This window comes from Anolis carolinensis, chromosome 1, assembly GCF_035594765.1.
Source record: "Anolis carolinensis isolate JA03-04 chromosome 1, rAnoCar3.1.pri, whole genome shotgun sequence".
Classification (NCBI taxonomy): Eukaryota; Metazoa; Chordata; class Lepidosauria; order Squamata; family Dactyloidae; genus Anolis; species Anolis carolinensis.
This window is the reverse complement of record NC_085841.1, coordinates 199,071,910-199,098,140: the sequence shown is the minus strand read 5'-3', so window position 1 is coordinate 199,098,140 and position 26,231 is coordinate 199,071,910. Positions and strand designations below refer to the sequence as shown.

At 41.2% G+C, this 26,231-nt stretch overlaps 1 protein-coding gene across 6 annotated transcripts in view; it reads left to right on the top strand.

Moving 5' to 3' along the window:
* The first annotated feature begins 13,704 nt into the window (after window positions 1-13,704).
* blm (BLM RecQ like helicase) overlaps window positions 13,705-26,231 on the top strand; it is a 32,641-nt gene continuing 20,114 nt past the window's right edge. The window contains exons 1-9 of one of the 6 annotated variants that reach the window (XM_062963646.1): window positions 13,705-13,764; window positions 14,796-14,894; window positions 16,835-17,550; window positions 17,901-18,051; window positions 18,379-18,476; window positions 19,471-19,648; window positions 20,414-20,850; window positions 23,134-23,373; window positions 24,454-24,645. In XM_062963646.1, the coding sequence (XP_062819716.1) occupies window positions 14,797-14,894; window positions 16,835-17,550; window positions 17,901-18,051; window positions 18,379-18,476; window positions 19,471-19,648; window positions 20,414-20,850; window positions 23,134-23,373; window positions 24,454-24,645 (2,110 nt within the window). In that variant the 5' untranslated portion in view covers window positions 13,705-13,764; window position 14,796. Of the gene's footprint in view, window positions 13,926-14,033; window positions 14,164-14,795; window positions 14,895-16,834; window positions 17,551-17,900; window positions 18,052-18,378; window positions 18,477-19,470; window positions 19,649-20,413; window positions 20,851-23,133; window positions 23,374-24,453; window positions 24,646-26,231 lie in introns of those variants that run through there. The other 5 variants (XM_062963640.1, XM_062963638.1, XM_062963648.1 and 2 more) reach the window with 5 other exon arrangements.

The following is a 26,231-nucleotide window of genomic DNA, read 5'->3' as shown; positions in this document are numbered from 1 at the left end:
CCACAGGCCGGATATCCTTACATCACAGAAGGGACAGGTTCGGCACCCAGACGCGAGGGCACTTCGGCTCACGGCCTGGAGGATCCTACCACAATAAATCTTCCAGACCCGGTGAAGCTTGTCATCGAGGCGGCACATAAAACCTCGACCAAGAAATCTTATACTTTTAAATGGAAAAGTTTTTGTACCTTCGCGAAACAGGCTGGGGTCGACCCTTCGTCGGCTTCCACCACAACAATATTGGACTTCCTCTTGTCCTTATCCCAGAGGGGCCTTTCGCTTTCTTCCATCAAGTGCTATTTAGCTGCTATGTCCTGGTTCCGCCGGAAGGCTGGACAACCATCCTGTTTTGCTGACCCTTTAATTCGGCTTTTTCTCAAAGGACACAAAAATCTTTACCCACCGGTCCACCCTCCAGCTCCAGCATGGAGCTTAGAATTGGTCCTGTCGCAATTGTCCAAACCACCTTTTGAGCCAATGGCGACGACCTACAGCACCTTTCGTGGAAGACGGCCTTTTTGGTCGCTATCACGACAGCAAGACGACCCAGTGAGCTCTGTGCGTTAAGAGCAGATGAGCCTTATCTTCGTTTCCATAAGAATAAGGCCGTTCTTCGCACGGACATCACCTTTCTACCAAATGTGGTCTCTCATTTCCACTTATCTCAAGAGATAGTGCTGCCCGCCTTTTTTCAATCCCCAACAACCCCGTTAGAACGTTCTCTCCATGCGGTAGACGCAAGGAGAGCCCTTGCTTTTTATGTTGACCGGACCCGCCCACACAGGAAGTCTCCCCGACTTTTTGTTAGATATCGTCAAGACTCTATGGGCTCCCCGATCACTCCACAATTATTGTCAAACTGGATCACTGCGACCATACGCCTGACCTACCAGCTGGCGGGCCGAGATCCACCTACTACGGTGAAAGCGCACTCCACAAGAGCTGTAGCCACGTCCTGTGCCTTCCAGAAGGGTATTCCGTTGGAAGATATCTGCCGAGCAGCTACCTGGGCGACACCACTGACCTTTGTGTCACACTACAAGTTGGATGTTCTCGCCAGGAAGGATGCTGCCTTCGGGAGGGCAATTCTGTCCTCATGTGTGGCATGACGCCCACCATTCCAGGTTGGTAGCTTGTCAGTCACCCATATGTGTGCATTTCACAGGGACCACGAAGAAAGAAGAATGGGTTGCTTACCTGTAACCATGTTTCTTCGAGTGGTCACCTGTGAAATCCACACATCCCCGCCCTTCCTCCCCGCAGTACGTCATGCCTCAGTTCTAGTGGCCTTTTTTCGCGGCGGTGGAACTGGGGCGTAGGCCCCTCCTACTGGATATATATACCTCAAGGGGAGATAGGGCGGGGCCTCCGCCAGATTGTATCCTTTAAGAGCTTCTAGAAAATTCCAAAATTGTCTGCGCAGGCGCAGGAGACCCATATGTGTGGATTTCACAGGTGACCACTCGAAGAAACATGGTTACAGGTAAGCAACCCATTCTTATCTCAGGCCTGCCTTACACACAACCCCCCCTCCCATCCCGTCACAATCCCCTCTCGCGGCCAGCACCCCCCGCCCCTGCCCGGGACCCCCATTTCGCACCGTGCAATGGAAAAAAGTGCAGTGTCCCGCCGGCCGCTCTGGGCCCTTAGCCCATTGAGAAACGCAGCGGCAGAGGCAAGGAGGAACGTGTTGCGGGCCTGGAAGGAGGCCGGGGAGGCCAGGCCCACCCCCCGCCTCCTCCGGGCCCGGCTGTTCCCCGGGCTGGGCAACGACGAGGGCGGCGGTGGGCGCAGCCAGGGCGGGAAGAGGCCTCCCCCGGCACGGCCCCAGAGGCAGGGCCGCCTCCAGCCCCTCCTGGCCAAACCATCGCCGGAGGGGCCGCTGCCCTGCCTCGGGAGCGCCGGGGCGAAGGCGGGCCCCCGCGTCGCCCCCCAGCAGAGGCCCCTGAGGCGGCAGTGCGCGCTCCGGCCTCTGCTGGGGAGGCGCGGAGAGGCCGGGGGGGAGGCGGAGGGGGCGCTGCCCGCCCTGCTTCTTTTCCACCCGGCGCCCCCTCCGCGCCCTCCCCCACGCTGGCCCTCCGGCCCTCCCGCCCGGAACACCGAAGAACACCTCTGCTTCCCACCGCTGCCCTCTCGTGCGCCCAGCCCGCCGCCCACCCCGTGCAACACGCCCACCGGGTAAGTGCGCCTACGCCCCCCCCTCTCTCTTCATTTTGGACTTTTTGGACTCCAGTTCCCATAATCCCTTGCCATTGGCCGACGCAGCTGAGGCTTCTGGGAGTTGAAGTCCAAATCTAAAAGTGGAGGGAAAAGGCTTGCTGCCAGGCTGGCTTCGACCGTAGTAACTTTGGCCTCAGTATTACTACTACTGCTACAGTAGAGTCTCACTTATCCAAGCTTCACTTATCCAAGGTTCTGTATTATCCAAGGCAGTCTGCCTTTTAGCAGTCATTGTTTTTGTAGTCAGTGTTGCAATGTTTTGGTGTTAAATTCGTAAATACAGTAATTACTACATAACATTACTGTGCATTGAACTACTTTTTCTGTCAATTTCTTGTAAAACATGATGTTTTGGTGCGTAATTTGTAAAATCATAACCTACTTCGATGTTTAATAGGCTTTTTTCTTAATCCCTCCTTATTATCCAAGATTTTCGCTTATCCAAGGTTCTGCCGGACCGTTTATCTTGGATAAGTGAGACTCAACTGTATTATTATTTGTACTTTTCTTTTACTCTAGATCGATTGTAGGTTAGTAGAGTTAAGGTAGGCATGTTTTGTTGATGTGTTTTGTGGATGGAAGAGCATTCAGTATAGATGAGGGCCTCGCATCTTTGTCTATAGCAGGCATGGGCAAACCTTGGCCCTCCAGGTGTTTTGGACTCCCAACTGTTACCGGCTGTTAGGAATTGTGGGAGTTGGAGTCCAAAACACCTGGAGGGCCAAGGTTTGCCCATGCCAGGTCTATAGGCTGCCTCTACTGCCAATAACGGGGTATTTCAATTTTGCCTGTTTTCTTCTCCTTTGGAAATAGAATGGCGTCCCTACCCCAAAACAACCTCCAGGAACAGCTTGAACTTTACTCGGCCAAAGGGACCCTGAACAAGCTGGCGCTTCAGAAACCCAAAGCCTCGTAAGTGATGGTTAGACATTAGCTAGGGCTCCACTATTCAGACGATGTGCAGCCAAAGGGGCAAGAGCCCACCTTCTCCAGCCATTGGGTGCCTACTGTGTATTTATTACAAATGCGACTGGGAGCAGATCGACCTTGGAGAAATAATTGTTGTGTCTACGGCGGCTAGCTTCTCAAAACAAAGACCAACCACGAGATAACAACGTGTAAGAAGGGAGAGACACCAAGCGGCGGAAGGATAAAGGAAGGGCCCAGCCCCCGGAACGGACGAAATCCAGCTGCCCACTCACCATAGAGTTACGGAAGACATGAGAAAGAGCTGGTAACGGAAAAAGGACTTGACGAAAGAGAGAAAGGAGACTATAGAATTAATAGTACAATTAACATCTAAACTGACACAAACTACTTATGAAGAGATGGACATGGAGATAGATAGGACTTACAGAATATCTACCAATTACACCAGAAGAAACAAAGTCTCAAGAGATGTGATTGTTCACTTTACCAGGAAAAGGATCAGAGATGATATTTTAAGAGAAAATAGTAAACAACCCATTTATTACAAGGATAAAAAGATATCTATTTTAAAAGAATTTCCACCATCAATGCTAATTAAAAGAAGAAACTATATGTTTCTAACTGAAGAGTTAAAAAAAAAGACAAATTAGATTTCGATGGGAGAGGCCAGAAGGGGTTATGGTGACCTATAAAGAGGAAAGATTTTGGCTTACTTCTGAAGACAAGGCAAGAGACTTTTTTAAGAGATTGGAGAGAGACACAGATAACCTACCCCCAAGAGACAAAGAGAAAAAGACAAGAAGAAAGAAAGACAAGAAGAGACTCAGAGAGGAATCCCCTGAAATAGATAACCCACCAGATGGCATGGAATCCCCAGACTTGGGCGATATTGAAGAGGAGCAGCAAGATAATCAAGAGAAGCTGTAAAATGGAGAGACCTGTAAGATGCTATTCAAACAACATAAACGGACTGAATTACCAAATAAGAGAAATAGAGTATTTAATAATATCAAAAAAGGAGGCTGTGACATTGTGGCTTTACAGGAGACACACATTTCTCAGAAACATGTTTCCCACCTGACACATAAACACTTAGGGAAAGAATTTTATTCTTCATCATTTGAAAAAAAAGAGGGGTGTGGTAATTTATGTAAAGGAATGGATTCAAGCGGAAATAGCATTTAAAGATAATGAAGGAAGAATATTAGGAATGTTTGTGTATATTGAAAACAAGAAAAATCTGATTTGTAACATTTACGCTCCAAATGGATCAAAAACTTCCGGTTTTGGTGGCAAAGTGGCAAGCAGCAGCGACTGGAGTTCCAGGAGTTGCGACCTGAAGAACCGATCCTGGAGGGCTTTTTTAACCTCCCCCCCCCCAAGTGGACTGAGGCTAAAGGGGTGCACAAACCCATGCACTATCGGCCGACGGTGCCCAGTGGAGTGTCCCCCTCAAGGAGACTCCCCCAGAGGCACCCGGCAGTGAAGCGCAGGGAAGCAGATCGGGACCGGGCAAGAGGGAACAGGATTCCCCCAAGGCAAGTCAGCCAACAAAACCCAAAAATCAAGACAAGATTGGAATATAAATACAGATATTAAGAGATCATCAAAGGACTCCAGAGACACTGAACCCATGAAAAGAGAGGAAGAGAAAGAGATGAGAGGAAGAGAAACTGAAGAGAAACTGACAAAAAAAGACAGGCAGAAGGCAAGAGACGGCGATACCATATCCAAAGATGTCTTTCACAAAGGGGAAGATACCAACCATCCCAAAATTGCAGGCTAAAAGAGATTCCCTCTCGGAGGAACCAGGACTTAGGGAAATTCTAATGGAAATACAGAAAATTTCACAGAAACAAGATGAACAATATGAAAAACAAGATGTACAAAACAAAAAATTACAAGAAGAAATCCAAAGATTAGAGAAGAAATAAAACTGATGAAAGAAGACCTGGGAAAAGTCAAAAAAGAAATTCAAAAATTGATAAAATTACATGATAATTTAGAATATAAAGTAGAGAAATTGGAACTACAGGCAGAAATGTTAGAAAATAAGGAACTGGAATATCAACTTAGAATAAGAAACCTGGTGGAAAACGCAAATGAATACTTAAGAGAAATAATGAAAGACTTACTAGCAGATCTACTAGACACGACAACAGACATAATTGATCAAGAATTGGACAGGATGTACAGAATAACAACAGGATATTCCAGGAGAAACAAAACAGCCCGTGACATCATCATCAGCTTTAACAGGAAAAAAATAAGAGATGATATTTTTAAAGAAAATACAAAGAAATCTTTGACATATAAAGACAAAAGGATCATTATAATGAAAGAAATATCACAAAAAGGTTTGGATAAAAGGAGGAAATGTTATTTTTTAACAGAAGAACTAAAAAAGAAAAAAAAGATTTAGGTGGGATAAAGTGGTAGGTATCACAGTAACATGGAATGAGACAAGATACTGATTAAATACGGAAGAAAAAGCTAAATTCTTCTATGCTGAACATATTAAAGGAAAAACCAAAACATCCACAAAAAACAAAGAAAAGAAGAACGAGATGAAGAGGAGGACACAGATCAAGAGGACATCAACCTAGATACGAACTAGAAGAAAAAGAAGATAAAAGGAACACAAAAAAATAGAAAATTCTCTCCCGAGAATTACCAATTGATAAATCCACAGGAGGTGATCCAATGAGAACACTGATTAGACATGGACATGGACTTAAAGATATACTCTCATAATGTAAACGAACTTAACTCTCCAAATAAAAGAAATAGAATTTTCAATTATGTAAACCAAAGAAAATTTGATTTAATCACTCTACAAGAATCCCGCATAATTAATAAGCATACAAAATATTTAATGCAAAAGAAATTAGGGAAAGAATACTATGCTTTGGTGTAGTAACATATATTAAAGAAGAAATACCATCTAAACTGATCTTCAAAGATAATAATGGGAGATTCTTAGGGGTAACCATTACAATAAATAATCAAACAATTCTAATCTGTAATATATATAGCCCAAACGGAGCCAAAACTAAATTTATAAAAGAACTAAAGAAACAAATTGAAAAATACGATTATGATGGTTTAATCATTTTAGGGGATTTCAACGGGGTACCTGATTAATCAAAAGACAAAACTAATAAGGAAGGAAGGAAAACAAAATCCAAAACTAGCCAATTACCAAAACAATTTATAGCATTAATGGAAAACTTAAATCTCAAAGATATGTGGAGAGAACGAAATGAAGAACAGAAGGACTATACTTTCTATTCGAGTAGACATAAAATGTGGTCCAGAATAGACATGGCATGGGCGACCAATTCATTAATGACCAAATTAAAAACAGTACAAATAATGCCACGTCTATTTTCGGACCACTGCACCTTAGAGATAAAAATAAAAGCAACAAAACCTCAATACAGATGGCGGTTAAATGAAAACCTAATAAAACAAGAAAAAGACATACAATTAAATAAAAAATTATTAAAAGAATATTTAGAATTTAATAATGGGGAAGAAACTTTGAAAACAACACAATGGGAGGCATGTAAAGCCGTAATGAGGGGATATTTAATTCAACAAACAAAAATTAAAAACAAAAGGAAACAAAAAGAAATAAAAGAAATAATTGAGAAAATAATACACAAAGAAGAGCAATTAAAAAAGAACCCCTATAACAAAAAAAAAATAGAAATTTAGAAATATTAAGAAAACAGCTACAACTACTACAGACAGAGGAATTGGCTAAAAAATAAAATGTATTAAACACTATCATTTTCAAAACGCTAATAAGATAGGGAGATAGTTAGTAAACAAAATAAAGGGAAAAAAACAAAAGAAACTTATTACGAAAATAAAAAGACAGAAATATATATCAAGAGGAAAGTCAAATTTTCAAGCAATTTGTAAATTTCTATAAAAATCTATATAAAAAAGAACATGTATCTAAAGAAGAAATAACAAAACACATTTGCCAATTAAAATGATCAAAAATAACAGAAGATCAGAGAAAACTATTAAATGACGCAATATCAATGAGTGAAATAGATTTGGCTATAAAAGGGCTTAAAAACAACAAGGGACCTGGCCCAGATGGGTATACAGCACAATTCTACAAAGCATTCAAGGACGAATTGTCACCACTATTAAAAGATATACAAAACGATATACTGGAAAAGAAAAACAGGCCCAAATCATGGGAAAAGGCAAATATAACACTCATTCATAAAGAAAACATAGACCCCATGGAAATAATTAATTAATTAATAAGTTTATTTATATCCCGCCTCCATCTCCCCCGAAGGGGACTTGGGGCAGCTTACAGCAAAATCAGATACAAAACAATGATAAAATAAAATATGAAACATCAAAGAACAATAACAAAAACCAATAATAATATATACACAGCAACCGAAAAAACATAACGCGGTATTAAAACATCGAATTAAAAACAATGAGGTTGCAATAGTGGATAAGCAAGGTGCACATTATAAGTTACAGATTTTTAAATAGATAAAGTGCAATAGATTCATTTAAGGTCACATTGGGTAGGGAGGAGCCCTGAATTAATATCAAGTAATCAGGAAAAGAGCGACCAGTACAAAAGGTCGAGGAGTATAATTGTAATTATGATGGGGATGGGCGATCTTAACCAAAGGCCTGGGTGAAAAGCCAGGTTTTCAGGCTCTTCCGAAATGCCATCAAGGTGGGGGCTTGCCTGATCTCCCTAGGCAACGAGTTCCAGAGCCGGGGGGCCACTACAGAGAAGGCCCTCTCTCTCGTCCCCACCAACCGCGCTTGTGACGCTGGCGGAAGCGAGAGGAGGGCCTCCCCCGACGAACGAAGAGACCGTGCAGGTTCATAGGGGGAGAGACGATCTTGAAGGTAGATGGGTCCCAAACTGTTCAGAGCTTTATAGGTAATCACCAGCACTTTGAATTGGGTCCGGAAAATGAACAGCAGCCAGTGGAGCCCCTTAAACAGGAGGGTTGACCGCTCTCTGTAATGGGCTCCCGTCAGAACCAAGGCTGCCGAGCGTTGAACTAATTGAAGTTTCCGGGCCATCTTCAAAGGCAGCCCCACATAGAACGCATTGCAATAATCCAATCTAGAGGTAACTAAGGCGTGGACCACCATGGCCAAGTCAGACTTCACGAGGTATGGTCGCAGCTGCCGCACAAGTTTTAGTTGTGCAAAGGCCCTCCCGGCCACTGCTGACACCTGAGCATCAAGTGTCAGTGATGAATCCAGGAGGACCCCCAAGCTGCGGACCTGCGCCTTCAGGGGGAGTGCGACCCCGTCAAGCACAGGTTGCCACCCAATACCCCGATCAGACATACCACTGACCTGGAGGACCTCTGTCTTGACCGGATTAAGATTCAACATATTCACCCTCATCCAGCCCATCACAGCTGCCAAGCACTGGTCCAGTATCTGGGGGGCTTTCCTTGGAGTTTGGTGGAAAAGAGTAGTAGAGTTGGGTGTCATCTGCGTAGGTCAATGAATCCATTGCAGAACCAACTACAGACCAATCTCCCTTTTAAACAATGATTACAAAATCTTTACCCAAATAATGGCAAATAGACTAAATTTTTTTTTTAAAAGATTGGATTTCAGAAGATCAGGCCGGCTTTTTGCCAAAAAGACAAATTAAAGATAACACCAGAATTTTAATAAATACTATAGAATACTACGAAGCGCATAATGAGAAAGAACTGGCCCTATTATTTATTGATGCTGAAAAAGCGTTCGATAAAATAAATTGGGAATACTTATTCATATTACTTCAAGAATTGGACATAGGACAAAACTTTCAAAATGCAATAAAAGCAATTTATTCCAACCAAGAGGCAACAATTATATTAAATGGTAAAGAAAGCAAATCGACAATTAATATAAAAAGAGGCTGCCCCCTGTCTCCTCTACTATTTATAATCATAATGGAAACCCTAATAAAAGAAATAAAAGAGAACAAAACTTTGGAGGGATTAAAAATAAAAAACAATTGTTATAAAATTAGAGCGTATGCAGATGACGTGGTTCGTATAATTGAAAATCCACTTAAAAACCTAAATTGCTGGATTGAAAAAATTGAAAATTTTGGAAACTTGGCTGGTTTTAAACTAAATAAAGGGAAAACTAAGTTAATAACCAAAAACATCCACAAAAAGAAAAATGAGAAATTACAAAAGATATTGGGACTTACAATAGTTAAAAGTATTAAATATTTAGGAATACAATTCACGGCAAATAATTCAAAATTAATAAAAAAAATAACTACAAAACAACATGGAAAAAAATACAAACAGATCTAGAAAAATGGAAATTCCCAAATATTTCCTTAATGGGCAGAATCGCAATAATAAAAATGATGGTCCTACCAAAATTATTATACTTATTTCAAGCCCTACCAATCATCAGAACTAATCATGTATTTAAAATATGGACCAAAGATATAAATAAATTCTTATGAAAAAATAAAAAAGCTAGAATCAACTCAAATTTATTAAGAGATGACACAACACGAGGAGGAATGGGACTACCAGACTTAAAATGCTACTATGAAGCATGCAGCTTAATCTTGTTAAAAGATTGGACAACTTTGAAAAACAGCAGATTATTAAATTTAGAAGGCCATGGTCTTAGATCTGGATGGCACAATTATATCTGGTATGACAAAAGAAAAACAGAAAAAAAATAGTAATCACTTTGTAAGAGCTTCTCTAATTAAAGCATGGGAAAAATACAAAGATAGATTTTATAGTAAAACCCCCCTCTGGATTTCCCCCATAGAACCTAAACATAACAGAGAATTTAGTAGAGAGAATTGGTTAACATACCAACAAATATTAAAAAAGATTGATAACAAATACAAAATAAAAACTCATAGAGAAATTACACAAACAAATAAACAAATTTCAAATATTATCAATTACAAATAAGCTTTAAAGAAGATGCTAAAAAGGGATTCAATCAAGAACGGGGAACATGGGAAATTATAATGGAAAAAGACCAAAAGTTAATAAAAATATTATACCAACAACTACTAGAATGGGCAACAGAAGAGGAATACATAAAAGAATGTATGATAAAATGGGCAAAAGACATAGGCCATAGTTTGAATTTGGAACAATGGGAAAAAATTTGGAAAGAGAAACTAAAATATACAGCTGCAACGGATATTAAAGAAAACTGGTACAAGATGCAATACAGATGGTATTACACCCCAGAAAAATTATCAAAATTTAATAAAAAGAAATCTAATACAGTAGAGTCTCACTTATCCAAGACTTGCTTATCAAGCTTCTGGTAGATAAGACTTGCTTATCCAAGCCATTTTTGTAGTCAATGTTTTCAATATATCGTGATATTTTGGTGCTAAATTCGTAAATACAGTAATTACAACATAACATTACTGCGTATGGAACTACTTTTTCTGTCAAATTTGTTGTATAACATGATGTTTTGGTGCTTAATTTGTAAAATCATAACCTAATTTGATGTTTAATAGGCTTTTCCTTAATCCCTCCTTATTATCCAAGATATTTGCCGGCCCGTTTAGCTTGGATAAGTGAGACTCTACTGTATATGTTGGAAATGTGGGAAAAAAATTGGGACATTTTATCATCAATGGTGGACCTGTGAGAAATTAAAAGAATTTTGGAAGACAACACATCAAATAACACAGGAAATCATAGGAATCAAATTTAAATTAGAACCTGAAATGTATTTACTAAGCTTTACAAAATTAAAAAAAATGAGGACAGAATATTTTTCTACATAAGCACAGCGGCCAGACTAACAATAGCGAAAGTCTGGAAAGGGAAAATCTTCCTACTCCTGAGGAATGGTTAATCAGAATCTTGGACATGATACAAATGGATAAGCTAACACAAAAAATAAGAGAGGGTAAAAATAAAACAGACTGGACAAATTTCATAAAATTCTTGATAAAAAGAAGAATTGACTTCCCGATAGACTTATCTACAATATAAAACGGTTTAAGCGAAAAGAGACTAGGGGAAAATACCAATATGTAATCAACGAAAGAGAAAACTCCGAAGTCAAGATGGGAAGTCAACCAATTTTTTCTTCTTTTTTTTCTTCTTCTTTCTATTCTTTTCTTTCTTTTTTTCCCCCTTCTGTTTTTCTCTCTTCACCTACTTTCACCTCCCTCACTTTCCTATCAATATATTGTTCCACCACTTTCGATGTATTATGTTTCTTTACAAAATAAAAAATAATGAGACGAAATGAATATTGTAACCAATTCAACGTAAGTTTGTAGCAGCCACAAAAATGAAGTTTATGGAGTAGAACAACTACAGTGTTCCCTCACTACTTCGCGGTTCACTTTTCGCGGATTCGCTGTTTTGCGGTTTTTCAATAAACTCTAAAAGACTATTATAAATCATAAAAAAATTTCAATTTGCAGTCTAAGGAAGGGAAGAAGGAGAAGCCAAAGGGAGAGAAAAAGCGCCCACGTGGCAACGGGAGGAGAAGGAGGCAATTTATCAACACACAATTGGCTGATAAAAACTTAAAATACTGTATAACTACTAAAATAATGTATAAATATTAAAATAAATATAGTGTCTCTACTTCGCGAAATTTTCACTTATTGCGGGTGGTCCTGGAACCTAACCCCAGCAATAAGTGAGGGAACACTGTACTTTCAAAATTTTGTTGTTTATTCGTTCAGTCGCCTCCAACTCTTTGTGACCTTATGAACCAGCCCAGGCCAGAGTTCCCTGTTGTTGGCCCCGTTTTAGGAGGCAACTCCTGGCAGTGAGACCAGGGAAAAGCCTGTTGGCAGAAACCCAGACAGGTTATCCGCCCGAGCTGCCAATTGTGACTGAGTCCCTGCTGTGGCGAGCATTCAGATCAGGCCCAATTGAAATCAGCCAGCAAGCAAGGAGAGAAGGTGATTTTTGGCCAAGGAAGATTTTATTATCTGCAGATAAGATGCTAGCTAGTGATTCATTCACAAAGTAGATAGCATACAGAATACAGTTTCACAGCCCTTTTTATACATAGGCTGCAGCCAAGCCTCTAATTTTGACCAGTCAGAGAGGGGTTTGGCTCACCTGCTGGCGTGGGCTGGGACAAGGGATGATTAAGTGTCGATAAATGGGTTCCTTTTGCTGAACAGGGAAAATAACAAAGTGATTGAGGGCATCTTTGGCCTTACCCAGGAATGCTATTGTCTTATGAGATGAACATGACATGGCCCATTAAGAGGGCTGGGCTGGCGATTCCAGACCCCATGCAATAATGACAGAGGATGGGTTTTGGCTGTAGAAATGCTGATTCTTTCCGACGTGAGTGGTCCCAGGCGTCAAAGGCGCAGGTGGTGAATTGCTCCTTCCCATAGGAGCGAGGGAGACGATTTCCCTCGCCTGAATAGAAGTATTGTGTTGCAAAATCCAAAAATATAGGTGAAACTGGGAACTTGATGAGGAAGTTCCCAGCTTGGTTTCTTTCCCCGAGGCTATATAATTGTGTGGGATGCAAGACATCTTTGGGTGCAGGGACACGGGGAATGGGGATCTCAGGAGCAAAAAACATTAGGTTAACACAACATATACCAGTAAGCCAAAGAGGAACACACAGGAAAAAACATGGGAGTGTTTGGAGCAAATTGTATACATGAAAGACATAGTTCTCCAAAGTACCTTTAACAAGCCAGGCTCTCCGGTAAGTCATGGCCAGGGGTAATCTACATCATATAGATCTTCAGAGGAAGACGATGGCAAGGCATCTAAGGAGTGCTCTCTGCCTTTCATTGGGTTCGTGCTCCGGCAGGCGCCAGAGAGAGAGAAAAAGAGGAAAAAAGGAGAGTTCAGTGAGTGGTGACCTGGCCCAGGTAAACTAGACATCCCAAGGACCCGGGACTGGTTTTCTCCTGCAACACTGCCGGAGAGCAGCCTGTTCGGCGCCTTCCAAGTCTCCCAGTCTTCTGTGTTCCCAGGAGGGAATTTCTCCTTCGGTCGCTGCCGCTGATTGAGGTTCAGTGTTTTAGCCTGCCACTTTTGGACTCTTGCTTGCTGAGGCGTTCCTCTGAGGGTCTCTGTAGGTCTTAGGAAGCTGTTTCTTGAGCAGACGTGTGCTTTTCACCTTCAGAACAGACAAGCATCTCAAGTTCTGAGGATGACCTGGGAAGGAATCCCACGGGAGCATTGCAACACAACAAAATACTTGGGAGTCACCCTGGACCGTGCTCTGAGTTAGAAGAAGCACTGCTTGGCCATCAATCATAGGCAAATGACAGCTTGTATCAATTTAATAGACCTCTCTCTCTCTTTACCCCCCTTGCAGTCCTCAGAATGGTTCCTTCCTTTGGTCATTGAGGCCCCTTCTACACTGCCATATCATCTAGATTTTATTAAAACAGTTAATAATCCACGTTATCTGCTTTCTACAAAGCAGATAATTTGGATCTTAAATAGCAGTATAGAAGGATCCTCCCCCCCCCCCAAAAAAGAATGGTACAGCCCATCCTATTCCTTTCTCCAATTTACTCCGTGATGTCACGTCCTCCCCGCGCGCAGGAAGGCGGGGAAAAGCCCTTCCCGCAGCCAATCAGGAGCTCAGGTACCTCAGAAGGCGCCGAATACGAAGCAGGGCGGATTCGAGGTCTGTTTCGGGCCTGGCCGCCTACGAGAGGCCGGGGGATGTGGGGCCTAAAGCTGAGTTAATTCATTCCGCGTGTGACTTTCTAAAAGGTTGTTTCCTGGGATTACTTTTTAAAAGAGGTACAATGCTTCTCATACTTCTCTCGCGTTTCTCTCGCGTTTGTACTTTTGGACTCCAGTTCCCATAATCCCTTGCCATTGGCCGACGCAGCTGAGGCTTCTGGGAGTTGAAGTCCAAATCTAAAAGTGGAGAGGAAAGGCTTGCTGCCAGGCTGGCTTCGACCGTAGTAACTTTGGCCTCAGTATTACTACTACTGCTACAGTAGAGTCTCACTTATCCAAGCTTCACTTATCCAAGGTTCTGTATTATCCAAGGCAGTCTGCCTTTTAGCAGTCATTGTTTTTGTAGTCAGTGTTGCAATGTTTTGGTGCTAAATTCGTAAATACAGTAAATACAGTAATTACTACATAACATTACTGTGTATTGAACTACTTTTTCTGTCAATTTCTTGTAAAACATGATGTTTTGGTGCGTAATTTGTAAAATCATAATGTAATTTGATGTTTAATAGGTGTTTTTCTTAATCCCTCCTTATTATCCAAGATTTTCGCTTATCCAAGGTTCTGCCGGCCCATTTATCTTGGATAAGTGAGACTCGACTGTATTATTATTTGTACTTTTCTTTTACTCTAGATCGATTGTAGGTTAGTAGAGTTAAGGTAGGCATGTTTTGTTGATGTGTTTTGTGGATGGAAGAGCATTCAGTATAGATAGGCCTCGCATCTTTGTCTATAGCAGGCATGGGCAAACCTTGGGCCTCCAGGTGTTTTGGACTCCCAACTGTTACTGGCTGTTAGGAATTGTGGGAGTTGGAGTCCAAAACACCTGGAGGGCCAAGGTTTGCCCATGCCAGGTCTATAGGCTGCCTCTACTGCCAATAATGGGGTATTTCAATTTTTTTCTTCTGTTTTCTTCTCCTTTGGAAATAGAATGGCGTCCCTACCCCAAAACAACCTCCAGGAACAGCTTGAACTTTACTCGGCCAAAGGGACCCTGAACAAGCTGGCGCTTCAGAAACCCAAAGCCTCGTAAGTGATGGTTAGCCATTAGCTAGGGCTCCACTATTCAGCCGATGTGCAGCCAAAGGAGCAAGAGCCCACCTTCTCCAGCCATTGGGTACCTACTGTGTATTTATTACAAAATGTGTTGTTTAAAGGCTTTCATGGCCGGAATGACTGGGTTGTTGTGCATATTCGGGGCTGTATGACCATGTTCCAGAAGTATTTTCTCCTGACGTTTCGCCCACATCTATGGCAGGCATCCTCAGAGGTTGTGAGGTATACCGGCCATAAGTAAAGTAGTAAGATAAAGGTTTCCCTTGACGTTAAGTCCAGTCATGTCTGACTCTGGGGGTTGGTGCTCATCTCCATTTCTAAGCTGAAGAGCCGGCGTTGTCCGTAGACACCTCCAAGGTCATGTGGCCACTGGCATGACTGCATGGAGCGCCGTTACCTTCCCACCGGAGCGGTACCTATTGATCTACTCACATTGGCATGTTTTCGAACTGTTAGGTTGGCAGAAGCTGGAGCTAATAGCGGGCGCTCACTCCGCTCCCGGGATTTGAACCTGCGACCTTTCGGTCTGCAAGTTCAGCAGCTCAGTGTTTTAACACACTTCGCCACCGGGTCATACAGCCCGAAAAATGCTATTACAAAATGCTCCCGGAAAAGTTTGTTTTCCTTCTCCTCCTCTACTCTTGATATCAGGTAGGCTTATTTGTGGCCCTCCAGATATAGTTGGAGTACACCTCCTGCCATTCCTCACAATTAGGGCAGGTGGGAGTTTCAGTTGCAGCATCTGAAAGACAACTTCACACACACACACACGCACAGTCTTTATTGGGTTACAACATTGGTTCCCAACCTTTTTTTTTTTGACAAGTTGCTGCTAACTCTGAGAGAAATAAGGTTGAACACTGTGAAAGCCACCTACTGCATGGCTATCAGCCTCCTCCCAGTAGACTCAAATCAAGGAAAAACTTCATGAGGACTACCATACCTCTTGACTTTCCCCCAGAAGGGCATCCTTCTGGACAGCTAAACCAGGAAATCCCATTTGGATGGCCCCCCACGAGGGTCTTCCTCCAGGGGCAAACTAAAAACAGCATAATTTTAATAATTGTTTTAAACTGAGTTGTTTTAATGTTTTGGTTTAATTGTAACTGTTTATTTTATTTTATATATGTTTATGGCATCAAATTGCTGTCTATCTGTAAGGCTGCTCTGAGTCCACTTTGAGATGAAAAGGGCGGGATATAAATGTAGTAAATAAATAGTAAATAAGTAACTGCATTTTAAAATCTACAAACACATAAACAGTAAAACAGAATTAAATATCGTTGGTATTAAAAACATTCGGTTATCATATTTAGGGCATACAAATAAAGAACGGTGAAGTTTTTCCTCAGAAACCAAGTCAAGTACAAACTAAAGGCTTAGGTTGTCTGTATTTTACCTCCTTTGGTTCTAGAATCAAAGTGTGTAAGTCTTTTGCTTCCACTTCCATTGATTCATAATGAAATGTGTGCGTTCATTGTCCAGCAGTGTGTTATTATCTTCAGTGCATTTTGATCCCTTGTGAAGTAGAAGCCCTGTGGTCTTAGATCTAAGAAAAAAAATTAAATGAAACAGGATGCCAAAGTCCATTTTGTGTTACATATATTTAATAATAATAATAATAATAATAATAATAATTCTTGCCCACCTCTCCTCATGGTTCGGGGTGGTTCACAGCACAGCCAAAATACACAAACTTTGCAAAAATTCTATAAACACGTATATTAAAATGTACTTTTGTAAAAGATATGTATTAAAATACGTATTTCTATAAAATTCATATTGAATACATAGGGTATAGATTAAAAAACAAGACACAAGTTTAAAATTCATACTTAAAACTTCATGGCTGTGATCAATGACTAGAAGTTGTTGTTTTTTTCCTTTTTGTATGTGTATATGTATGTATATAGGGGGTTTACATTCAGAAAGAAAACTGCATTTGATAACGGGAAAACCACAGAATGTTTACGTGGGATGAAAGGTGGGCCCTTACAGGAGAATGATGCTAACCTTTCCCTGAAAAAAGCAAATGGACCTTTACTTGGCCCTAAACAGGCCAAAATCAGTGAGCTCTTCGGAACAACACAGAAAGGACAAGAAGGGCAACAAAGCCACCCAAATGACCCGTCAGAGAGTTCTTTGGGGCACTTCACATTTTCTGTGAAAGAAAGAGATGCGGGCAGTCAACTAGAGAACCCCAAAGCGGACCACAACTCTTCATACAGTTCAATTATTAACATCGATGATGTCTGGGATGACATTGATGATTTTGAAATAGCCAGGCAGGAAAAGAAATGCTCAAAATCCCCTGCTTCGTTGTCATCAAATACTCTGCTTGCGAAAAAGAGCAAAGCTCCGAAAAACCAAAAGCCTTTAACCAGCGAACAGTTAGTCCCTTTGGTCAGCAGGCAGGGCAGTCAATTGTGCAATGAGGGTTTTGTTAATAATAAGAGCAACACAATCCAGATTCCTGATGATGATGATGACCAGGAAGAAAATGCTCCAGGGAGCCAGTCTGTCATTTGCCTTGGCCCAATAACCAGCCATGATGGAAGCTATGAAGATGTTCCTGCAAACAGGCCACTAGGAAGCCCCCCAGGAAGCAAAAAAGTGGAGTCTCTGGAGAGTGAGTAGTTTTCCTTCTATCACTGTCTCTCAATTTGCTATCTCTATCTATCTATCATCATCAAAGAATCCTACAGTTACAGGGGCCCCAAGGGCCATCTAGACCAACCCCCATATATATGATGGAATTGGGTCAAACTTCCCACATAGAGCCCCCATGACCAACAGAAAATACTGGTCTTTGGTGACCCTTCTGACACCCCTCGCGACCCCCGCAGGGGTCCTGACCTCCAGGTTGAGAAAGGCTGCCTTAGCTGGAACTAATAAAAAGTTACTTAACTGAATCTGCTAAACAGAATTATTGCTGTTTAATTAGTAAAAATCCTTTGTACTTTCTGCTTCTCATTAAAGTACGGAACGACAAAGGGGAGAAACCAGGCAGTGCCTGCAACGACCCAGAGGTGTGCAATGAATCTGAGACTGAAGATTATGTTGACTTTATTCCTCCTTCCCCAGAAGAGGAGGAGGCCCCTTCTTCAGCCTCTTCCTTTAAAAGCATCAGGTATGGTGGTGGTTCTTCTTCATCATCATCATCTTCTTCCCCTGCCTTTCTCCTTGTGGGAACTCAAGGCAGCTAACCATCCCAATCATAGAGAGGCTCATCCTGTCTCTATGGAAAACTATGAATGGGAAGCTCCCCCAAGATCATTCTTGGTGGAAGTGGCTGCTTTAAACTGTCAGTTCACAGAGCTGGAACTCCTTTTATAAGTGAAATACCAGAAGATGGGGAGGGATTGGATAAGATAAGAAAGAAATCTGTGCACTAGGGGATACGTGGATATTATGTTGTCTGCCTAGAATTCTTTATGAAACTTTTTAAAAATGTTAGTTATATTTTCAAAGAATCTGCTGTTGAGAAAACACGGTCTCCTCAAGCATTGAAAAGCTCTAGCGGAGCCAGCAGCGGAAGCAGAAAAGCCCAGGAAGGTAAAATACAGTAGAGTCTCACTTATCCAACACTCGCTTATCCAACGTTCTGGATTATCCAACGCATTTTTGTAGTCAATGTTTTCAATACATCGTGATATTTTGGGTCTAAATTCGTAAATACAATAATTACAACATAGCATTAATGTGTAATGAACTACTTTTTCTGTCAAATTTGTTGTATAACATGATATTTTGGTGCTTAATTTGTAAAATCATAACCTAATTTGATGTGTAATAGGCTTTTTCTTAATCTCTCCTTATTATCCAACATATTTGCTTATCCAACGTTCTGTCGGCCCATTTATGTTGGATAAGTGAGATTCTACTGTAATAATAATTCTTGACATCATAATAACAACAACTGTCTTATTACTCCTCTCCCTATAGCTAATAATAATAACAACAACAACAGCAGCAACAGAAACTATCTTACTCTCCTCTCCCTATGGCTAATAACAATGACAACTGCCTTACCCTCCTCTTCCTATGTCTAACAACAACAGCAGCTGTCTTAACCTCCTCTCCCTATGGCTAAAAATAATAAGAACAACAACAGCTGTCTTACCTTCGTCTTCCTATGTCTCATACTGTAATGAAAACAATAACTGCTTTACTCCTCCCTCCCTATGGCTAAGAAGAAGAAGAGCAACAACAATTGTCTTATTTTCCTCTCTCTCTGACTAATAATAATAATAACAACTCTTACCCTCCTCACCCTGATAGCTCCTTAGAAATGACTTCAGCTATTTTCTTTTGGTCTTGCTCAAATACAAATGTCATGTTCTTTGCATTTGACTAAATTGCAGCTCTAAATAACAACTTCTTAAACTTCTTGCTGGGACCATGCATCTTAGTTGTCACCCAAAAACTATACAAAATTGTCTCCTTGGAAACTAATGTTTTTCCCCTCCCCTGTTACAAATATATTTGAATCAAAATGGACTCAGTATTTAGTACTGGTCAGTGTTTAGTATATTTTCCTTGTTTGCAGATTCTGATGAAGGAGGTTTTAGTGAAGTACAATGTTACCTTTCAGGTAAACCCTTTCCTTCGGGGCAATCCCTCTACAGTGTTATGGAGGACATCTGCAAATTGGTGGATTCCATCCCAGAAAGGGATCTGAGGTTTTTATCCTGTGGGAGTGAGCTCATTCGGCATAGAGATTACAGGTCAGTGGCATTTGGAATGGGTTTGAGTGTTTTATTTCTTTGAGATCATTTTGCAACCATTCGGGTACAATTCAAGTAATTTGTAGATCCTGTCTGTTGGTTTTTTTCTGTCCTGGAAGGAGCAAGTTGAGAGCAATAATACGAAAGCTGTTGGAACTCCACCACATCCTGCACAAGCTTGTAGTCCTCATTAAGGATTTAGACAGGCAGATGAGTTAGTTAACAAGGCCCCTCCCCATTGGCTTCTTTGTCTGCCTGTCACTCTGTTCTCTCCTATCACCTTTCTTTTTAGACTGATACTTCTCAGGAACATGCGTCCTTTTTCTGAACACATAGAAAATCCTACATTTTGGTTCTTCTGCTGTGAGCATGGAGAGAGACAAGATGCTTGTTATGACTCTGCTCCTTTGAATTACTGAAGCTCAATTGCTCCACTGTTGACATTAAAAACCTATGATCTGCTGAACTGCTGTGACTGCAATTGTTGCTGCTTTACCATTTTGTAATGCTTTTTCCTTTTTGGGAAATTAGCCCAAGAAAGACATCCATGATATGCTAAAACAGTTCATATTCTTCTACCCAGGCCTAATCTTTGCCCTGTGTATTTAATATGTATTTTATAGGAATACCCTTAATAGGTATCTTTTATAGAACTACATTTTAATGTGTGAGTTTATAGTATTTTTTTGCAATGTTTGTGTGTTTTGACTGTGCTGTGACCCGCCTTAAAAGTATTATTATTGTTGTTATTATTATTATTTCCAGAAGGCAACTCTTAAATAATCTCACTAATGGAAGTGGAAGGGATGCAGGTATACCTCTGGACATAAGCAGTAAGGCTTTGTTCAGGTATGACGGCTCTCTGGATAGCGGTGTTTCCTTTCGTTTGGAAGAAGAAAATGTTGACAGTCCTCCTGGAGGAATGAGCACTTCTACACAGCCTTCCGTGAGAAAATTTGGCGTTTTTGAGCGCCATCACAACTTTCATTCTACCCCTTCCATCGTTCCTGCCGTTCAAGGCACTAGTAATGTAAGCCTGTCCAGATTTCCAGGGAATTCTGCCTTGGAGAACGGCATCTCTCCCTTGCAAAATGCATCGTTGTCTTTCCCCAAAAGAGGCTCCTCTGGTGAAAGGATGTGGTCTGAAAACTCAAAAGAGAAAAACTTCATGAATCCAGAGATGAATGTTACAGCTGAAAGTGGTCAGTGCGTTGGGGAGGATTTGTTTTTCTTTTTCCCCTTTTACAAGATTATTATTTCATTTTCAAAGTTTTTATAACATAAAGGAAAGTGGGGGAAGAATGGGAGATGGAGAAAAATATCATATATAGGATACGGAGTTTTGTTAGTAAATTAAAACCTTTACCTTCACCTCAAAGGAAGTGATTCTGGGATATTGGGAGATGGTCAGTTTAGGAAATTGGAGCGAGGTTGGTTTGGGAAAGGTGGAGGAAGTCGCTTTGGCAAATTGGAAGGTCAGTTTGGGAGATCGTTTAGAAATTGGGGAGAGATTGGTTTGGAAAATGTAGGGGGGAACAGTTTGGAATATTGGGAGAAGGCGAGTTTGGGGAACTGAGAGAAGGTCAGTTTGGGAAATGGAGAGAGGATGTAGAAATTTGTGAATACCGTTTTGTTGCTGCAAGATTAATATTAAAATCATGGGAGGAAGAAAAATAGTTACTTATAAAGGACTGGAGAGGGAACTTATTTGACTATATATTCAAATGGCTAAGCTCTCCAATGTTATTTGGGGAGGAAATAATGAAAATTTTGCTGGATGAGGACGAAGAAATTAAAATTGAATCCAGACAAGATGGAGGTACTCCTGGTCAGTCAAAAGGCCGAACAGGGTACAGGGTTGCACTCCCCCTGAAGACACAGGTTCACAGCTTGGGAGTTCTGGATTCATCACTGAGCCTGGAATTCCAGGTTTTGGCGGTGGCCAGAGGTGCTTTTGCACAATTAAAATTTATGCACCAGCTGCACTCATACCTGGAGAAGCCAGGCTTGGCCACTGTAGTTCACACTCTCATTACATCTCGAGTAAACTACTGCAACTTGCTCTATGTGGGTTGGCCTTTGAAGAGTGTTTGGAACCTCCAAGTAGTCTTAACAGGTGGCAGCCAGGTTGCTCACTGGAGCGATGTACAGGGAGCCCACAACCCCCCCTGTTACGTCAGCTCCACTGGCTGCCAGTCTGCGACAGCACAATTTAAAGTGCTGGCTTTAGCCTATAAAGCTGTAAATGGCTCCAGCCCAGAGTCCCTATCTGAACGTATCTCCCCCTATGAACCAGCTAGAGCCTTAAGATCCACCAGGGAGGCCCTGCTCTCGGTCCCAGCCCCTTCGCAAGCGTGACTGGTAGGGGCGAGAGACAGGGCTTTCTCAGCGGTTGCCCCTCAGCTATGGAACTCTCTTCCCATTGATATCAGATTAGCCCCCTCTCTCCTGGTCTTCAGGAAAAAAGTTAAATTGTGGCTCTAGAACCAGGCGTTTGGAGAATGGAAAATTGTGCAATACGAAACAGACATGACTGCAGCTGTATAAAGGATGACCACGAGTTTAGAATTACGTTTTTAACAGTTTTAACAGGCTTATTGAACGTACAGTGTTCCCTCACTACTTCGCGGTTCATTTTTCACAGATTCTCTGTTTTGCGGTTTTTCAATAAACTCTAAAAAAATATTATAAATAATAAAAAATTACAATGTACAGCCTAAGGAAAGGAGGAAGGAGAAGCCAAAAGGAGAGAAAAGGAGCCCAAGCGGCAACGGGAGGAGAAGGAGATTTATCAACACACGATTGGTTGATAAAGACTTAAATAGTGTATAACTACTAAAATCATGTATAAATATATAGTGTCCCTACTTCGCGGATTTTCACTTATTGCGGGTGGTCCTGGAACCTAACCCCCGCGATATGTGAGGGAACATTGTATATGTTTATTTGTATATTGTTTTAATATGATATATTGTACACTGTGTTGCTATGTGGCACTGAAGTGGCCAAATTGTAAGGCGCTCAGAGTCCCCTTCGGAGTGAGAATATCGGGGTAGAATTATAGTGAATTAATAAATAATAAATACATTAAAAATGTAGGCTTGCATTTGCATATTTAGAAAGGAAAGCATTTGTAGACTTTAACTGCAAGGGGAATTGATGAATATAATACCAGTAGGGGGTTTTAAAATGAGATATTAATTTCACATTGAGTAGTGTCGGAAGTCATGGGTGGTGGGAGGGGGTGGGTTTGGTGGACAGTTAGATGTATTTGTATTATGTGTATTTGATTTTACACACTGCCTTTACACAATATTTTTTTTTAAAGGAAATGAAGAGAGAGTCAGTTTAGGGGCCTACTGGCTGTTAGGAATTGTGGGAGTTGAAATCAAAAACACCTGGAAGGAGGGCCGAAGTTGGCCCATGCCTGCATTTAACCCGTTATAATTTTATGAAATTCACTCTACATTTCATGGTCTTGACAGATTCTTTGGCAAACAGAGCTGGGAACTTTGACGATGACAATTTCGACATTGATGACTTGGACGAACTGGATGAGATAATACAGCTTTCGGGTGCGGAGCAGCCTCTCCAGGCTCCCTGCCTGCCTGCCCCGGCCTCGTCTATGGGAAACTGCTCCCTGGCATCTGATGCAGGACGGGGCTTGCTTTCAAGCGCTGTTCTTCCTAGAGCGAACCAGCAAGTGCATGCCAAGACTGGCTTGGGTAAATTATGCTAATTCTTTTCCCCCCTCATTTATCATTGCAAGACTGTCATGCCAAAAAAAAGCTATTACGAAGCATGCAATTACCTAATTTGACATATTGCTGAGCGCCTGTGGTCGCCATGGAAATTTTTTGTCCCTATCGGCTTAATTCATTGCCATCTCACTGTCGCTCGCTAACACTGAAGTGATTATCATGCAGTTTCCCAGGAATTAAGATTTAAGCTCTTTTTCTCCCTTATTACTGCATATTATTATTAACAAGGAAACATTCAAATGTTTTTGCCTCTTCAAAGTGATTATATATATATATAGTTATGTACATAAATTATAAGAAGGACGTATTCAAATGTTTTGCATCTTCAAAGTGATTTTTAATACGTATATATTGATTTGGTTATGTAAGTAAATTATAAAATTGTCACAGTCATTATTACAATTTCCCCCCATATATTATCATACCATTCTAATGATTCCTGCTATCCTTTCGTTTACATTTCTATACTTATCTGCTACTTATGCATATCCAATTTTTCCCCTTCCCTCTTCGTCCCTCCAGAAACAGTTATACTTCTGCTCTTTGTTTTATTTTATTTGTCTGATCATGAAGATTGTCTGATTCGCTTGGTTATATTTAAGCTCTTGGTGTAGTACAGAGGAACCTTTCCCATCTCTGGATGTGTGCGGATCACAACTTCCACCATCCAGCATGGTAAATGTTTCATTGACAAAGGATGCTAGGAATTGTAGTCCTAACATTCAAAGTGGTTGCCTGTGTGTATGTATGTAGGCTTTTGCCAACGTAGCAGTTCGAAAACATGCAAATGTGAGTAGATCACTAGGTACCGCTCTGGTGGGAAGGTAATGGCACTCCATGCAGTCATGCCACAGTGGCCACATGACCTTGGAGGTGTCTACAGATAGCGCCGGCTCTTCGGCTTAGAAATGGAAATTAGCACCAACCCCAAAAGTTGGACACGACTAGACTTGATGTCAGGGGAAAACCTTTACCTTCACCTATGTATGTGAAATACCCTTTTCTGTACAATCTTTCATATACAGTATTTTGTTTTTCTCCTAGTCCGAATGGTGGAATCCCCCTCTGCCAGGAACCCCTCCCTGGAACGCTTCAGGGGCTGCTCGTTCCCCCATTCCAATGAAATGATGAAAGTTTTCCACAAACGTTTTGGTCTGCATCACTTCCGTACAAACCAGCAAGAGGCCATCAATGCCGCTCTGCTGGGTGAAGACTGTTTTGTCTTGATGCCGACAGGTGAGAGACGAGGAAGTTGTTTCAACAGACCATTATTATTATTATTATTATTATTATTATTATTATTATTATTATTATTATTATTATTATTATGTTTTCTCTCCACAAGGAGACTTCTTGTGATGCTGGGCCGTTTCCGGGCTTTTTACACCAGTTTCTACTGTATAGCTTTTAGTGTTATGCCTTCCATACCATACATAGGTTAACAGCAGCAGTCTCTTCCATCAAAGTGAAACTACACTATGTTCCTATACAATAAGAAGTATCTATAATAATAATAATAATAATAATAATAATAATAATAATAATAATAATAATATAAAATAAAATATTAATAATGTAATCCAGGGGTCCTCAAACTTTTTAAGTGGAGGGCCGATTCACAATCCCTCAGACTGTTGGGGGGCTGGACTATGATGAAATAGTCCAATATGAGGATTGTTGTTGTTGTGTGCCTTCAAGTCTCATCAGGCCATCAGAAGACCATAGGTAAGGAAAGGGGCCCCCAAGAGCCATCTAGATAATCTCATAAAACCATAGGTAAGGAAAGGGACCCTCAAAGGCCATCTAGACGGTCTCATAGGACCATAGGTAAGGAAAGTGACTTCCAAAAGCCATCTAGATGGTCTCATAAGACCATAGGTAAGAAAAGAGACCTCCAAAGACCATCTAGATGGTTTCATAAGATCATAGGTAAGGAAAGTGACCTCCAAAAGCCATCTAGATGGTCTCATAAGACCATAGGTAAGGAAAAGGACCCTCAAAGGCCATCTAGATGATCTCATCAGGCCATCAGAAGACCATAGCTAAGGAAAGGGACCCTCAAAGACCATCGAGATGGTTTCATAAGACCATAGAGAAGGTAAAGGCCCCCCAAAGGCCACCTAGACAATCTCATAAAACCATAGGTAAGGAAAGTGACCTCCAAAAGCCATCTAGATGGTCTCCTAAGGCCGTAGCTAAGCAAAGAGACTTTCAAAGACCATCTAGACCAGGGGTCCCCAAACTTTTTAAACGGGGGGCCAGTTAACAGTCCCTCAGACCGTTGGAGGGCCGGACTATAGTTTTTTTTAAAAAAAACTATGAACAAATGCCTATGCACATGGCACATATTTTATTTTGAGGTTAAAAAAAGAAACAAATACAGCCTCAATGTTAATAATAATAATAATAATAATAATAATAATAATAATAATAATAATAAAGAGGGTTGGAAGAAACCCTTGGGCCATTTAGTCCAACCCCCTTCTGCCTTTCTGCACCAAAAGCACAGCAAGGAACCCCTGACAGATGGCCACCCAGACTCAATGTTAATAATAATAATAAAACAATGGAGACGGTTGGAAGAGACCCTTGGGCCATTTAGTCCAACCCCCTTCTGCCTTTGTGCACCAAAAGCACAGCAAAGCACCCCTGACAGATGGCCACCCAGACTCAATGTTACTAATAATAATAAAATAATGGAGAGGGTTGGAAGAGACCCTTGGGCCATTTAGTCCAACCCTCTTCTGCCTTTGTGCACCAAAAGTACAGCAAAGCACACCTGACAGATGGCCACCCATCCTCAATGTTAATAATAATAATAA